The sequence below is a fragment of the Perissodus microlepis genome, chromosome 1 (genome assembly GCF_051167445.1).
Source record: "Perissodus microlepis isolate ML-2025 ecotype Zambia chromosome 1, ASM5116744v1, whole genome shotgun sequence".
Lineage (NCBI taxonomy): Eukaryota > Metazoa > Chordata > Actinopteri > Cichliformes > Cichlidae > Perissodus > Perissodus microlepis.
Window position 1 is genome coordinate 17,152,857 of NC_140461.1, and position 18,269 is coordinate 17,171,125.

The 18,269-nt window shown below is 42.7% G+C and overlaps 1 protein-coding gene across 1 annotated transcript in view; it reads left to right on the forward strand.

The window, feature by feature from the left end:
- The first annotated feature begins 6,049 nt into the window (after window positions 1-6,049).
- The window catches only part of gse1b (Gse1 coiled-coil protein b), a 164,944-nt gene continuing 152,724 nt past the window's right edge, over window positions 6,050-18,269 (forward strand). The window contains exon 1 of the mRNA XM_084932396.1: window positions 6,050-9,017. Coding sequence (XP_084788522.1) covers window positions 6,507-9,017 — 2,511 coding nt within the window. The 5' untranslated portion in view covers window positions 6,050-6,506. The remainder of the gene's footprint in view (window positions 9,018-18,269) is intronic.

An 18,269-nucleotide genomic window follows, 5' to 3' on the forward strand; every position in this document is an offset into this window, starting at 1 on the left:
GCGGCAAAATAATTTTTTATGATCTTTTTACATGTAATAGATAGTTTAATAAAGAGCAATAACCACAATGAATTGTCACAGAAAAGTGACTCTTTGAGATAGTGTTAACATTATAGATATAAGGGTGAGGCTCATCCAAGTTTTTGGAATTCATTAATGGAGCAAAATAGATGTTACAAATTGTCATAGTTCCACACTGATAATAATTTAAAACAGAAATACAGGATAATCCCCAACAACTTAAACTCAATAATGAGAAATACTCTTACACTGTAAATGCGTCATTGTCATTGTATATCCAAGAAATAAAATAACTTGTATCATTCCTGCAATTATAAACAGTTTTACAATTAAAACGCACCCCTGTTTGGGGAAACAAGACTTTCTGTATCCCATGGCATTCTCTGGAAATTCACAATGCTTCTGATAAGGAGGGCAAATGGGTGAGTCAAAGAGCTGAATATAAAGATAGCTCTAGCCAGCGGATGGGTTGGATGGAGGAGAAAGGAGAGCGGATGGAGGCAGTCCAGTCTGCTTCCATCCGCTCTCCTTTCTGAACTTTTCATCATGCTGGCTGCGCCTCAGCATTGACGCTGCTCCTCGCGTGACCAACACACCCAGGAATTCAGCCAAGGCGTGAGAGGAGATCCTGTGTGTGTGTGTGTGTGTGTGTGTGTGTGTGTGTGTGTGTGTGTGTGTGTGTGTGTGTGTGTGTGTGTGTGTGTGTGTGTGTGTGTGTGTTCACATGTACATGTGTGTGTCTGCGAGGAAGGAATTAAAGATTCTTTATACAAGCTGTGTGTATGTCAGGCACCTCATGTATCAGATAGCACCTCTACTCACTGGAGCAAAATGAACAGGAGCAAAGGGGCTTTCCTGCACTGCGATCACATGGGGTAAAGAGCAGAACCTGAGAAGAAAATACTAGTTCTTGACAGCTGAAAGTTAATGTGTGTAAATCTGTTTGCCAGAGGTTGAAATAATAGGCTCCACTTTGGGGGCAATAGATAAGTGAGCTGAAGGCTAACACTAAGAGAAAGATGCATGTACACCCACACGCGCAAGGTCAGCTGCACGGGAACATATGAAGACAGAAAGGTGATGGAGTAAGAAGGAGGCACTGAGGTGGATATTGAATGGTGAATGAACTGAAAGGCGGGATTGCAGACAAGAAATAGGATTATTTGATATGGGTGAGGGTGGGCGGTAATCACTTTTTCCAGGGACTTTGCTGAAGATGTCATGTCATCAGCATTTCACTGGCAGCAAGAGAGAGAGAGAGAACGAAAGAGGAAAAGAAAGAGTGAAGAAAAGGAAAGAAGCAAGAGGATGAGGGCGCGCTTCTTCCGAAGGCGGCAAGCAGCCAACAACAACAGCCGACTCCAGTAGGTCGGCACAGGAAGGGGGTGGGGGGGAGTGTGCGTGTGTTTGTGTAGATCAATGTGCATGTGCAGGCCTATAAGTGTGTATGTGTGTGTACTGCAGGGTGCTGTTAAAGCCCTTATGTGTGCACCCTGCAAGCCTCAAGCATTCTCATTTGTTGTTACTGGGCCAGAAACCCTTCGGCTGGGCCGGACCCAAGGGAGTCGTTACACCACATTCCTTTCCCATTATTCCAGGCGTCTCTTTACGAGCAGCACCATCCCCGGATTCGGCTGGCCTTTCCTCTTGCCCCTGATGTCCTGTGTTTTCATCCTCATCATTATTTCTTTTTTGGTTATTAGCTGCCGCTGCTCAGTCAAAAGATGGTGATGTGCCAGAGAGGAATAGTAGTAGGGAGGGGCATGAGATTGGAAGGCTTCTGCTGCTAGAGAGATTGATAGAGCGTGTTAGCATATGTGTGTGTGTTTGTTTGGGTTTTTTTCTCTACATCCTTAAACTGTACCTTGACAACTTTGAAACCACCCCAGCTTCAAGGTTATAGAAATATAAGTAAACCAGCTATTCAAACGTGTCTCTCTACGATTGCTCAATGCATTTCCAGCAGTCACTTGTAGTAACCTAGAGACACACAGTGAGAGAGCTCTGGATAACATCTGCCACAGAGAACAGGTGTTCTAGGCTCTCCAATTCCACGTGGATCACAGCAAAACACCGGGGTCACTTATCACTTCTCCTTCCCTATGTTTTCCGTCTGCTCTGTCTTTTAGCCTTCTGGCTCTTCTCATTACTTCTTCTTTCCTCCCCAAATGTTCTCTTCTTCTTCTCCTTGAAGAGTCTTCATCTGTTGCGTCTCAGTGACCTGAGAAGGGAGGAATGTTCATCGCTGGTATGTCATGACTTTTCAGTCTGCACTAGGAGGGGTGTAGAGCCTCAGGGTGGGGGCCTCAAGACTGACTGACAAGTACAGGTGAAAGTGGTGTAGGTCATCTTTGTGCCACTGAGGACACACACACACACACACATGTACTCAGGCTCCAGCCCGGCTATGCCTCTGTGGGAAAGAGGGGAGAGGTCAACTGCATCTGTGATGGGGTTCACTACAAGGGAAAGTAGAAGCTTCCTGACCTGAACATCACCGTCATATCACATGACTATCATTAATCTCAATTTTTGCATTTGCACAAAACTCAGTTTGGAGTGGACTGAGGAATGAAGAAAATGCAGCTTGAGATGAGTGAAGAAAAGGATCATAAATTAATACTATTAAAATAATGTAAGTGAACTGTATTTGAGCCTGAAAAGCAGAGGGGAGAGCTCATCTGACTTAATCCAAATAAGTGAATGAGCAGTGGTCCAGTCCACGCTGTGTGAGCTGGACATTAAATCTTCTTGCTCAGAAGAAACACATTCCTTAGCTACACCCCTGACCTTGGAGAGAGGGAAGAGATCCTGCAGAAACAAATCAATAAGCAAACAAAAAGGAAAAAGTCCAGGCCTCTGCCCTTCTCTGTCTCCTCTGTGAATGCCTGAAATGCCTCATGACTGCTGATAAAGGAGTTAAATCAGATAAGAAAACCTTTTTCACCAATTTGAGAATTTGAGCTGCGTCTTGTTACATTCTAATATTGTCTACTGTGAAAACTCCAGCCTTGAACTACCTCACAACCTTAAAATCCCACAATGTTATTTTGTTGTTTTTTCCCCTATTACCACTGCAAACAATGACGATGACACTATAAGGGAGCAGATAACGGGGGAGTGCATTCGCTGTGGTGACTCTCCATCAAGTAACTGAACTTGGCTTGATTCACTTTATGTGTTGCCTCGCTGTAATGGCATGTACACCCTCACTTCCTGCCTGGCAGGATACAGAGCTGTGGCTGGAAGCTAAGCATGGCTGTTATTTCTGGTGTCAAAAGGTATCTGCCACTTTTAAACCTTTACTTTGAAAAAAAAGTAAATGTTGAAGCTGACAAAAACACTACAAAATTATTATTTTTTTCAAGTGATAATAATGGAATTAATAAATTAGGCAAAATATAAATGGAAGGGGTTTAGACTTGGGTAGTTTATTGGGCTCTAATGTAACAAGACTTAAGTGGTAACCAGTTATTCTCAGCAAACACAAATATTACAAGTGTCTGATATAAACCAGCGTGAAAATATTTTGGAAAAATGCACATCTTTTGTGAACAGCCCCCCCAAATTGACAGCAGAACAGTATTTAAAAAAGAGAGGTACAGAGAGAGGAAAGAGGACTGAGCTATGTGACTAAAGTTACAAAAAGAGTCAGGGGTGTCAATCAGACTCAGTCTGTTTGAGTCCAGCAAGTCCTGTGGGAGAGGCCTAATCAGTCAAAATAAGAGAAAACATCTGTGTAGGTGTAGCTGAGCATTATGACATGGACAAATAGGCTTTGATAGAAAGAGCAGGTATGAAAAGTAGAAGATTTCCTACTGGTGGGTATAAAGTGATTAAGAGAGACCTGAGGAAGGTGTTAGATGGCACTACTTTTCTTGTTAAGAAAAAAAACCATACAGTTGATTTGGGGATGTTTAGTGTAAAACAAGCAAACTTCGAGAGAAATTAAATCACAGAGGTTTTATTATATTAGACTCAAGCATTGCAAGTGCTGTAGGTTACAACCACTGTCCAGCTGAAAATGACCCACAGTCAGCAGGTTATATGAGTTTTGCTATTTAAATTCTTTTTAGGCTTTGAAACAGAACTTTCTTGCAGAGTTCTCCCATTTGATGGTAGATAAAGGTAATAGTAATCCGTTTCCCATTTGCCTCTTATTGATATGTGTAATTTCCAGGAGGTCTCACTGGTGAACTGTGGAGTCCTGTGGTATAACAGTAAAATAATGCCTCCCATATGTCCATTAAAGCACAGGCACATGCAGGACATTGAAGTAATGCATCCAAACAGACACATTCAAAAATCTCTGAGTTTAGTGGTAGTTTTTAAAAAAAAAAATAAAGTATAGAAATCCAAAACAGAACAAAACAAAATTTTATGCATTTTAAAGCACATTGGCAGGTGTCCCCTCCCTCAGTGCGCACACTCACATGCACAAAACGTAGTGTCTGTGCCCTCCCCCCACTTCTGTCATCACCTTCTTCTGACAAACCTCCTGGAGGCCCTGCACTACTCAACAAGAGGATTTCATTCAAATCACTTGCAATCTGCATTCCTTTGCTCCTCTTATAACCCCACTGTGTTTTTCTTCTGCTCATCTATGATTTGCTTGCATGAGCCTCTAACTGGCTGGGCAGGGGGATTTCCCAGATGATGCAGTACCAAAGCCTGACGGTACAAGGCAGTATTGTAAATCTATATTGACTACAAGCTACTAGTGTTTGAGTATGTGTTAGGAATAACTTTAAGCCAGAAAAGAGCAACTAGAGTATGCAATTTAAATGCAAAACAGCAATAAATCAGAGCACCTTCTTTGGTTTACTTCATTCTTAAACTGTGCTCATCTCTGTGTGCATGATCAATCACATTTTTCTGAGATTTCTTAAAAGACTGAGGAGGATACAGTTTTCTTCAGGTGGCACAGTAGCGATAATGACATGATAGTGGAGCAGATAATGGAGAAGTGCAGAAGTAGAAAGTGGTAGCCTCTGACTCTCTGACATCAGTGGATCACTGAACAGCAGATGAGCCCAGGGGCAGCACACAATGGGACAGACAGTCATAATTGTTTTTGCTTACTGTTGTGCTCTTATTGCTGGACTTGTCCTGCTGCCCAGTCTTGTTGTGTAAAATGCTAAAGGTCAGCAAAGGGAAGAGTGGGCGTATGTTAGAGGGAGGTCAATTCTGGTTCACAGCCCTCTTTATCACCTCTTTTAGGGGACTGATCTTTCTGTGTGTGTGTTGACTTTTATATCTGCTTTCTGTGTGAATCTACCCTTTGAATATTCTGTCAAAGCATTCTTTAAACTCTTTTTGTAAAGGTGCTATATTAATAAAGTGTCATTAGTACTGCTGCTTCTACTACTACTATTATTATTGTTATTATTATTATTGTTATTATTATTATTATTATTATTATTGTTATTGTTATTATTATTATTATTATTATTATTAATAATAATTGTAGTCTAGGAGTTCAGAATTATTTTGATATGAAAGAAAAAGTGCTTGCATACTTGTCATAAAAGAATAACTGTATAACTCTCCTACTTTTCATTCCACCCAGTAAACAAACATTAAAAATCACCAAATAATGTAGTCTAAATTCTAAATAACACTAAAAACTTACTGGGAATTAATATCCACTAATTTGTTGATATAGAGCACGTTTCTGGAAAATCAGTTTTATCAGTTTTACATTATCTTAATCTATTAATTCGAATACATTAAAATAATTTTTTTATTTATTTATTTTTAAATCCATAAATATCTATGCGTAATTAAATTAACAAAAGTCTGCTTTTGAAAAAAAAAGAAATCACCTTTGTGCATGGAAAAAAGTGTTCATGGAAAGTTTATCCTACACCGTTTCCCTAATGGATTTTTGAGGTTTTGCTCACAGGTGATCCACGAAGGAGCCTGATCGTCGGGCTGATGCACGCCCCCTGTAAACTGTGGACATCCTGTGCATGGTCAGTACTTTGATGCATCGGCAGCTACTGAAGGAATGTGTGCTCTCTGTAAAATTATTACTGGGGCTGACAGGGGGTGGAGGTTTCCTTTGGGGTGTCGAAGCGGGTCCCATGAATTGAGGATGGCGCTGTGTACAGTGTGAGCGAGTTAGCAGCCAAAGTTACATGGCGCAGGCAGGAAAGTTTGCAGGAGAGGCGGACAGTGATTCCAAGTTGTTCTTCTGTCATACCCACGGATGCCGAGTGCAATAATGTGGACTACAGTCTTCAGATAACAAGGACTACTGGGATGTTTTATGGATGTTTTGCTTGAAAAATAACAGTTAACGGTTTTCTGCGGTTGCCGCACGCTGTCGTTTCAATGGACTATCATCTATCTTATCACTCAGTGAGTAACTTGAACAGAAATTGACTGCATGGTTTCTCTGACTTGGGCACAAGTGTGCATCACGAATATGAGTGTGTTGTTGACGTTATGCCATGTAGCTTAGCCTTACATGTTGTGAAACAATGAACTCCCCCCGTGACCAGGAATTGGCACCCTTATCTCGGAAACACCGACTCATGGCTGCAGCTATGCCCGGTGAAGACAGCACATTGCCCGGTAACATTTCCAGGACTGATCGGAATGGATTGGGGGGACTTGTTCACTGTTTTATATGTGGAAGCGGAGTTACACCGGGGAAGGAATTAAGGTTACAAGTGGCATATCAAAAAGAGAGGATCCCCTTTTTCCCGTTTCTCCAAAATCAGGAGCCAGCCCCGGGTGCGTGTGAAGTGAGCCCAGATGGTCATGTACTGGTGTGCGCTGTATGTCACTGCTTTCTAACGGAGCAGTGGAACTCTTTCGAGCGGAGCAGGACACCCATTGAGAAGCGCATGTACTGGCTGAAACGTCCGTACCAGTGCGACTCTCGTCGGGTCCCACAGGAGTGGAACATCTCCTATGATTTGGAGAGGAGGATCAGTGTCAGTAGCCAAAACTACGACGGGGGCGCAGAGTCTGATTTCTCTTCTTTTTCAGAAAACGAGAACATTTCAGATCAGGAGATGGATTTTGCCTACAGAGTCGGTGTGGGCAAAGACAAGTTTGTGAGAGCATCTGGAAAATCGCCCAGAGACAGCAGCAGGAAGAACAATGGCATCGGTATTAAAAACAGCCCAGATACACAGCGGGCAGTGCGTTACCCGGTGGGTGTTTATAGGGCGCAGGGATCGCCAAAAGCGGAGAGTGCTCTGACGGCGAGGCGCAGTGCTAAAATTATGAACAATATCTGTCAATCACCAGAATCTTTGGCAAAGTCCCAGGAGAGATTCCCCCGGCGATGCTATGACAGCTCGCTCTCTGACACACCTGTGCAAGACAACGGGGTCATTATGCGCAACAGGCGGTGGCTGGAGGAGGAGAATGTCAGACATGTGGAGTCGCATCAGATCCAGCGTGTAGCCGACAGCAGCTGTGCTCCTTCCAAGCATCCATCGCTGCTGTACCAGGGAAAAGGCGAGGAGAACTCCAGCACTTCTGCGTCTTCTGCTGGCACCGCTGCTGTCATCTCTAAACGTAACACGGCTCCTCCCAGGGAGAATAACTCTGACAACTCTGAAGATGAGATTAACATTACAAGCGATGACGACAGGGAATCGTATGACCGCAAAACAGACCGCACAACACAACGTAGACCTGTTGCAGATCAGACACACCACACTGCAAACTCCAGTCCAGAAGAGTGTGTGTGCTACATCTGTGGCGCTGGGCTCAGACATGATGGACGTTTTAAAGTCAGTGTTCAGAAACAAGAGAGGGCACAGGGTGAGCCCTTCTTTCCCTTCTTGTGGCTTCACTCCCCACCCCATAATGCAATACCTATTAGTCCAGCAGGTATAACCTTTGTCTGTGGCAGCTGTCACACCTCTCTCTTGCAGCAGTGGCAGAGCTTTCAGCTGGCTGATGTGCCTGTCCTTCAGCGTTTGTATGTAGTCCCCCTCAACCAGACCACAACTGGACTTCATTCTTCCCAGTCTCATCAGCAGGAGGGAAAATCCTCAGGGTCCATGGAATGCATACCTGAACCTAAGGCTTCCCACGAGGCCTGCTTCCTTTGTGGACAGGAGTGTGGAGGAGACATGAGAGTAGCATATGCACAGGCAGGGGTTGGCAAATCCCGTGGTGTGATGTACTTTCCTTTCATTAATATGTTGCCTTGCCCCCCTAATGCACAGGGAGTGAGGAACGGCCGTGTGCACTGCTGTCCACAGTGCCATTTTATCCTGGAGGAGATCTGGAGTGCGTATCGACTTAGCCTCAGTGAAGACCTCATCACCTCTGTCAGCTCATTCCTTGTCAGGTACCATGCTGCCATGTCTATCGATCTCTCTGGATCAGCCCACCCTCAAACGGGGGTGGCTTCACATCCCAGCACCTCCATGTCAGTGTGCTACCTGTGTGGAGCTGAGCTGTGTGCAGGAGGAGAGTACCAGCTACATGTTAACCCGCCTGGTCGCTGTGGTGAGAGGGAGCCTTTCTTTCCATTTCTCACCGTCCATCCTCCTGCACCCCATGCCAAGCCAGTTGATGCCACAGGTCTGGTGTCAGCCTGTAAGCTTTGCTACCATGACCTGCATGCTCAGTGGGCCCAGCACGAGAGCAAAGGTCTAGGTCAGCCCACCCCTTCTACCTCTAGCTCATCCAGTGCCAACCCCCAACCACCCAGTTCACCCTGGGCACGCCAGTACAGCTGTGAGGTTTTTGTGTGCTTCTTCTGCAGGCAGGAGCAGCGCAGGCAAGGTAGGCTGTGCGCTGTTACTGTGGCCAGACTACCTGTGTTCTTATATGCACCTCGCAGCACACGCATGCTCCTTGTGGATGATGGCAGGAGGTTGGTGATTGGCTCATGTAAGGAATGTAAGGCAATGGTGCAGGTGGGACAGAGCTTGCAGCAGGACAGGGCTAGGCTGGAGCCCGGAGCCTCAGATGGGGAGAGGAAAGAACAAGAATCAACGCCGCCACAGTCTAGACATAAGGTAAGAAGGAGAAAAAAGCTGTTTGAGAGATGGCACAGTCATATTCTTTTTTTCCTACTGTTTTAAATTCTGCTCTGTTCATTCCAAAACCCAGGATGCTGGGATTTGGATCGACTTGAGTATGCTGGGATTTGAGCTGTCAGTGCAAACTGTGTTTGTCCTAATGCAACCTCTGAGTCAAATTAAAAGGGGTGATAAAGAACTGCAGGGAAATAATTATGTTAAATAAATTAATATCACTGAAAGTCCTTGAAGTTTAGTGCAATGATGTACTCTGCATTGGGAACAACAGTTGTTTGTGTGAATGTCTCAGTAAGTGGAGACTGAAAGCACTCAGATATTTTACTTCTATAAAGAACAGAGGAAAGCTATGGTGACAAAAGCAGTCCTGTATTTGCTTTTTTTTTTTTTTTTTTTTTTGGTTAAAACATGACTAAGTGGGTCTCACCTGAATAGTTTATTTTGATTTGAGCTCATTCACTCAGGAGCATTTTGAAGGAATTTAATGTAAAGATTAGGGCAATAATAATAAAAATTCTCAAGAGATTTATGAAGAAAAAAGAAGCCAGCGCTTCTAATCAGGTTTGTGGTACTTTATGTATATACTTAATTTCCTTCACCAGCTTTAGAATTGGATTACCAGTCTGTCACCAACAGGAATTTGTACAATTAAAGTTCAGTTTTACTTTTATTAATCAATTTTGATACTAAAAAATAAATAAATAGAGTGAGGTAAAGAAATTGTGCATTAACGTCTTTCTCTTCTTAAATTGATTTGTTTAATTGCTCTACCTATTCATATTTACAGTAAATGTATACACAGATATTGGCAATGATCTTCGCTAAAGTAGGTAGCAAAGTAAATGGTAAATGGACTGGTTCTTATATAGCGTGCGTCTATTCTACCTAAGCACTCAAAGCGCTCTGTATAAACCAAGCTGGTACTTTCCCAGACCTGCATTCATTCATGCGTTGTGACATTTTTACCCAGATTCTTCCCATATTAGGGTGATCTGGCAGCGTTTTCTGTGTAAAGCTACTGTGCATTAATCTGCTGGTTTTATGACAAATAACCTTGTATCATAAGAAGTAATTTCGATGCAATAAACTCTTGGCATAAGTAGTCCACAAAATGATAGCAAAATTTAATTTTACCAGATGATCAACAGCAAATTTTCTGACCGTGTGGTTGTATAGGGGACCAGTGTGGGTCAATCAAAGATAGTGATGTGTTAATGAAGATCTGAGGAGACAGCCAGCTGGCTCTATGAACAGATCTGTCTTGCAAACAAGCACTGACACACTGACCACACAGGACATGTGAAGAACATCTGTGGAGCTGTCTATCTAATATCTCCCTCTTCTCTGTAAAGAAGTGCTAGGTGACAGTTAGCATCGGTGTCACAAAAAAAAGAAAACAATCAACAATCAACAATCTAATGCACTTCATTATCCTGAACTAACATGCAAATGCATAACAAAATTTTGAGTCATATGCTGTAAAGAAAGATGTGTCATTAGTAACCCAGATGATGCTTGGAAAATCCCGCCATGGTTAGTTAAACATCTGGAGTTCAGACGTGTGTCTATAGAAATGTGTTATTAACAGCTTAGTTGTTTAATTGAGGGGAAAAAAGATGGACTTGGGTCATATTGGTAGGCACTTGAATTGTGAGTGATAAAGTTGTGCTGCAGAGTCCATACTGCCTTTTGCTAAATCCAAAGTTAAATCTTTATTCTGTGTCTAAGCATTCACATGTGAGCTAGATGAGCTCATAACAGTCACATGAGAGGGGATACTCCAGATATATATAGTGTGATATAGTGTAATTATGGGGCAGGGTTTTCTCTCCATTAAGGCTAGTGGATCATAAGGTTGGTTACATGAGAACAGTGGCAGCATGAGCAGAGGTTTGGGTGATCATTCTGGATTGGGATGTTTGCAGGTGGCACAGCCGGTTTTGGCCTGTGTGAGGCAATGACCTCATGGCTGAGAAAGTGCCAGTGTTTCTGTGGGCAAGGGGCTGTGCAAGAGAGCCGCAGGGGGAACAGGTGCTTTGTCCTCTAGTGTCATGCTGTATGCTTGAGAGGATCTGTCATCGCAGGGATTTCGGCTGTCAGGAGGGAGTGCCCATCTGGTTTCCCTTAGTGCAGTGTGTTTGGTAAAAGGGGCTGTATAAATATAAACTCTATTCTATTCTATTCTTACACATACTTATAACTGCAATATGAAGTGTCAGATTGTTGAAATATATATTTGCTTGTTTTGCGAGATACAGATTAACACATGAAATAAGAGCCAGAATGTTATATGCAGATATACTGACAAACACAAGTAATGGGTCGCTATCATGCTCTGTGTTGTGCTACTGTGTGTTTAATTAGTATGTTGGACACGACCTTTGACAGGTCCAACATGTTAACCTTTGACAGGTGCATAAGTATAGACTTCCAGCCTGCGACTGGGGAGGGGCAGCTGGTCAGCAGATCTTCCACTCGCACTCAGTGAGACAGATGTCCGCTGAGTTGCATTTCGCAAACGGTTTACAGTTTTATTCAGTGGTTTGGGAAATGCCTGGACAAACACTTTTTCTTTTTCAAAATATAAATCTTAAACTGATTGAAAGTATATAACCCTCTATCGCAAACAGATTTTTCAAACTGCGTTTTCCCCAGTGTTACTCCACAACTAGTTTTTTTACACTGTTTATTAGGGGAAAAAGAAGAAAGCCATAATGTTTATTTTCTGATGAAACTGTTTCAGATGAGTGTTTTTTCAGCTCTGGTCAATTTTGAATGAGTTAGTTTGTAGTGCTGTTAAAGTGTGCTGTGTTGCAGTGTGCTCTTATTATGTGCACTGCATAGACTAGACTGAAAAACAGAAGCAAAACACTTTATAAGACCGCACAACAGCAAGACAGTATATTTACTAATGCATGCTAAAAATCAACAAGGTGCATTTTGTTTTTTATTAAAAATGCTGCTCTTTTTCTACATACATAAGTTTTTGTGATTGAAGCCAAACAGCACAATTTTAAATGTACCTGTATGCTCTCTGTTTCCATAGAGAGCAGAATTTTGCACTTCAAGACATAGAAGGCAGGTTAAAGGACGAGTAATCGTTTACCTGACGGTTTGTGAGATAACTGCTGTTGTGAATCAGTGGCTATACATACAAATGTGTGTGTTTTTAAGTAGTTTAAGTAGTTGTTTGATGGATCAGTAAAGTGCAGCTCTCTTCCTTATAGTCATATTGATGTCCAAATAATGCATTCAATTGCACCTTTCTGTTTGTTTATCTTACATGTATTTAATTACTCAAATTAAATGTAGTGTGAATCTACAAAATGAATCAAGTGGACGGTGACAGTAGTTTTCCTTTCCAAATCGCACAATAACTGCACATTTGATCACTCTGCTTGGCAACAACTGCAAACATGCAGCCATGAAGTCATAAAGTACCATCTTCATCTTCAAGAAGAAGAAGAAGAACAGGGTGTCCTCCCACAGATGGTGTAGCTCTCAAAATGTGAGGCTTTTAGCTAAACCCACTTTCTCCCTGCAACTATTGGTGTGTCTAGTGTTTGTACAATGACATAAAGGATCATCACAGCAAATAAAATAATAGCTAGCTAGACACACTGATAAAATCTGCACGATCGATCTGTTTGTCAGGGTATCCGCATGACGTTTATATTTGAGTGGCGGTATGCTGGAGGCTGTTTCGGGTGGATTGTTATTGGTGATCCGCTCCGAGGGCAGAGACAGATTTCGACATCTCAAATCACTCAATTGCTTTGTGTGTACGCAGTAGTGTGTTATTTAAGGTGCTTCTGTAGTTTACTGTGTGTTTACAGGAAGTATTGGCTTAAAAAAGATGAATATTACATTCTCACTGTCACGGTAAAAACACATCAGCATCTTGACAGTTTCACCAGGGAAGATTTATAGCTTAATGAAAGAAGTGACTCCAACATTAAATTTAGATTTGATGTTAACTGTGGATGAATTATTGGAAGTATTTGAAAAAAGAAGAATTGGAGGTTGAGAGAAGGTGAGCGGGTTAATTGGATTTAAATTGCAGCCAGAAGAAAATCGGAAAAAACGGATTCTTAAAATGTCTTCATGAAAGGAAATATTACAGCACGCCAACCGCAGAGTGTTTTACACAGTCCTTGCCTGTGTGGAACAAAGTGTCTTTGAGTGTGCATGTGTTTGTTCAAAACCAGTCATGTTGCGTGGATTGTGTAAAGTTTCTGCAGCTGTGGTTCTGTCCTCTGCTAGCAGTGCAGTTTGACGGACAGCCTTGCGTTTCACCTGGGATCCTCTGGGATTTGAGAGGCTTAATTTCAAAGCTGCTGGAGGTGGATTTTGATTTAGCTTTCAAAGCTTTACTCAGTCTCTTCCCGCTAGCCTTTACCCAGTGCTGCATTCTTGCCCATATCTGACTGGACAGATCAGATCATACATGGAGTAGATGAGATTGAGGTATTCCAGTGTTTCATGTCTTACCTTTTATGTCTCATCCTCAAAATCACAAACCTATACACCTCTAAGAGCAAATGTTTTTGGACCTTTTGGAATTGCAAGGATTTCTGCATGGACTACTATATATAAATGTTGTCTGAGCTTCATCCAAATCGCAGTCTAGATGAGTTGTAGACCAATTTTGTGAGCAATCCATTTCGGATAGCCTTTCTATTTTTTATGCACCTTTAAATATATTCTGTCACTTGTTAGCCTAATGTTGTGCTTACTTTAACAAGCCCTGATTATAGTCATTTAGACTTCGATTATAGTTATTGAGAAAATTGAATGTAAATTATTTTTTTCACTGTTTCATGTTGACATTGCTCTCAGAGAGGAAGGTTTTTCACATGAGTAAAGTTGTTTTTATGCAGTTTGATTTGAGTTTAGGAAACGCAAAGAGATGGAAAGAAAGCAGTGCTGCTGCAGAGGCTCAAAATACTGGTAATCAGTTAAGATTGTGTGAGTTACAATGCAACTGGGAACCTTTAGCAAGATCAACAGTAAAGATTAGAGGATGTGGAGCTACTTTGTCATTCCTGTTGATCATATACATGAAAGTATAAGCTGGCAGCCCCATCTGTGTACCAAATGGGATTGGTTTAAAAATGAATTATCAGTTGTAATTATCAAAACTAATGCAGGAATAAAGTGGACTAGACAATAGGATGTTGGAAATTAAGTCACCAAAGTGGATGTACAGTGTCAACATAAGCTTGTGTGCTTTTCTCAGCTATGATCAGGTATGTGGGAATTTTGCTTCTGCTTCATTGTTCAGCGTATCTTGATCACTTTGCCCTATTGAGTCTGTGGAGTGTACGACATGATCATTAAATTCCATGCACAGATGTATTTAAAGTTGTATTAGTGTTAATGTTTTTCTCATTTGTTATATACAAATGTCAATCGACAAAACGTGCTCCCCTAAAGATGTCTCTGTTAAAGCCTTAAATATGTTTTAGATCAGCTTAAGGGGGAAAGCTGCTGATTTCACTCACCAGAATCTGTTTATAAATCATTGGAAGTACAAAGCGTTCCATAAATCTTTTAAAACTCCAGAGGAATAAATTGCCTCAAGTGATGCGACTGTTACCTTTGTATAAAAGTTGTGTGAGAACACGTGATTAAATAATTGGGATTGTTTCTGTTTAACCCATTTAAACCATTTTTTTGTCGAATTTTGGCACCTGTATTTCTTTTTTTTTTTCAACCTAATAAAGCTGTTTGTTTCTTTTTTGTATGACATTTTAAGGCTTGTTCAAATGTGTAAATACGGTAAATCTGTTTGTCATATATTGCTCCTCCACTTCACATGGGCCTTTTTTGTAAATTCTTCTGTGTTGCTTGCATGGCGTTGGAATGTTTAAGAGTGGTTAGGCTATAAAGGCAGTCACCCTGTGCCAGACTTAGATATGGGCACGATACAGTAGTAAACCTGGTTTGACTGTGGTAATTATAGAGGACAGTGCAATGCAACTATAGCTCAACCCTCTCTACCAGCTGCACTCTAACCATGGCATACATTCACCCACAATCACAGACTAACACTTACATATACACAAAGAGTAATGTTTCTGATCATTTACATACTGAACAGCTGCAAGCATGTGTGAATGCGTGTCTTTGCGCACACGTGTGTCTACCAGGTGGTTGGGAGCAATGGCAGGTGTTCGTGCTCGTGTTGGCAAAGGCAGCTGGATTGTGCCACAGCTGTGCAAGTGTGCACTCTGTGTGTGTGTGTGGTTTTGCACCTGGATGCAACTGGACTGTGTGCGCGTGTGTGTGTGTGTGTGTGTGTGTGACAGCACAGTAGCTAATAGCAGACTTATTTCCTTGCCAGACATTCAACATGTAACTTGCACTCTCAGTTGACTGGATATTATTCATTGCTATTAAGTGCTAGTCATTAGTCTTGGTCTTTTAGACCTCCCAAGTTTTGGTGAAGATCCGCCTAAATGTGATTTTTCATTCTTTGGCTCTTCCCCTTCATTTCCCACTTTGCTCTTGCCCTGCTGCCCTGCTGATATTTTTAATGGGGTGAAGAGAGAAAGAGAAGATTCAACTTTACCCTGCTGTCAGGACAACTGAAGATGTCAGCTGGAGACTAAAGAGTGGACTAAATATACTACACACCCTCTTCCCCTCCGCTCAGCAAACAGGGGCTCTGACTCCCGGCTCTGACCAACCAATTGCCAGATCGCTTCACCTCTTTCTGTCAGCCGACCAATGAAGAGATAAAGATTAACATTACTGGTGATCTTCTGGGAGCGTATTTTGGCTGAGGATGACATTCCCTTCTTAGATTACTCCCTCCTCCTGCAAGCATCCCCAAGTGCTGGCCGTGACCTCCTTCACCAGCACCCCCACACATGCCGCTCAGCCACCTGGTCTCACACATACTCAGTTTGTCCTGCCAGCTTCAGGACAGCTGGGAAGAAGGAGACAGAGAGGGAGCTTTGGACTGAGCCTCCCATGAAGCCAGAGACTTTTGCGTGTCTGGAAGAATCCAGACTATACAGACTAGCCTTGCCACATTTAGTATTATCTGATCTCTACACTGTACATCAAAGTAGTAATGTTGAAGTGATCGCACAATTGTGGTACTGCTGCAATTTTAGGTAGCGCCTGTTTAAAAAAACTTACTTAGGACAGTGGCTACATTTGACCTTTAGTTTGGGTTGAGGTTGAGTTACCTTTAGTTATCCAGAGCATCATGCAAACAAGGAAAGGTGATATAAACTTCCACCTACCTTTACTTAACATACCGTTAAGTGGACAGTCACAGAAACACACATGCACACGCAAACACACAGGCATAGTCAGAAGACTTTGTGAATAGTTTCCATGGGTGAATTTTCCCCACACTGACGTGACCAGGCTATGAGTCAGAAATAAACTGATACAGTTTCTGCATCTGTCTGACAGATAGATACCACAGACACTTCCAGAAGGCCTGTCATTATTTATTTGTTACTTTTTGCCCGCATGCCATTTGCACTGTTGACATGTTATTAATATAGGTTTCACGTGGCAGTTTACCACTGCTGGTCATGTCTATGACTTACTGAAAGCATATCTAACCTAATCCAAGGCTGCGAGGCTAGTATTATCCTAACATGCAACCTGCCAGCTCGGTCAGTGGCATATCCCACATGGTCAAGAGTTGTGTGCGATGTGGAGCGATGTGCTAGTCATGGTTGATGTGCAGAGCTTACTTTCAAGGCCACAGCGAAGGAGCCAGAGTGGTAAGCCACCAAAGAAGATTTGAGCTGTCAAATGATCTGAAAACCTCTTCATGTGGAGCTCCATCATTACAGTCTCATGTCAGGATTTATTGACAATGCTATTGAGTCAGAATATTTCTTAAGAGGAGCCATAACACAAACTATTGGAAAAGATGGCAAGTATAACGTTAGAGAAACCTTTACCATAAGCGTTGTTACGAGTATGATGTGGAAACCATCATCCTCAGATAGCCGCCATTATAAAAGGCTTAACTTGTTATGAAAGCTCACAGAGGCAGAGGGGTACTAGATGTATTCATGTTCCCCTCTTCTACAGGGGGCTATAAAATTGCACTTGGCTTGACTTGGGTGTCAAAGGTTGTCTTTTTTCCCCCTTTCTTTTTCCTTATTCTTGTTCTTCCAGCTGTGTCCTCTGTCCATCTTTCTCCTTCTCTCCCTCATCCCCTTCACCTCATTCATCTACTCCCCCCCCCCGACACTCTTTGTTTCTCTCCCCACCTCCGTCCTCCTCTTCATCTCTCCCTGTGGTATTAGCAGGGCCACATGTTGCTGGCTTCTCCTGGTGGTGTGAGCCCCATGGCAGGCCCTGGCTCCAGGCTGACGCGTTACTCTGTGTGTCTCCGTGTGTGTATGTGTGTATGAGAGGGAGAACTGTAATGTGTTCCTGCATGCCTAACAGTCAGAGAGTGTGTGCCTGTGTGCGCGCGTGTGTGTGTGCGTGTGTGTGTGTGTGTGTGTGTGTGAGGCCGCTAACACAGTAACCTGATAGTGGTGCGGCTGAGCAGTACAGAGCGGAGCAGTGCTGTGATTTATCCCGCGGGCCCAGCAGATGGCTGCAACAGGAGTTTGTTTAAGTTTGCTTCAGAGCCGGGCAAGCAGCCAGGAGCATAGAGAAAGCTTGCCAGAAAAATGTTCACTGACTCTGGATGCCTAACCACACCACTCCCCCTCTCCCTTTTCTACCCCCCCTCCCCCTCCCGCCGCCTCTTACCCCTCACAGCCCCCTCAGTCCAACACACACACACACAGAAACACACATGCTCTTGCAGACTTTCTGTCGCTACTCTTCTTTTACCCCTCTCTAATTTCTCTCTTTCCTCCCATCTGTTTTACACACATGCTTACATACATATGCACATTTATACACACACACACACGCTCTATGTTGTGTGTGCTTCTGTGCTCTTTTGGCAACATCCCTGGTGCAGACATGAGCTCACACCTCAGGAGGGGGCATTCAAGACTGAAGAGGTGTCCATTCTGGTGGTGATCTTCTGAACACAACCATATGACTGAAACTTTGCATGTAGAAGAGAGATGGATCTCTGGAGCATAAACACCAACAGAGGCGCATATGCAGAGCTACACACTATACCATGTGTAGATGATTTATGAGGTCCAGTTGGATTTTTTTTTTTTCATTTTAAGATTTCCACACATGGGCTTTTCTTCTGTCTCTCTCGTTCAAGCACTTCGTGTC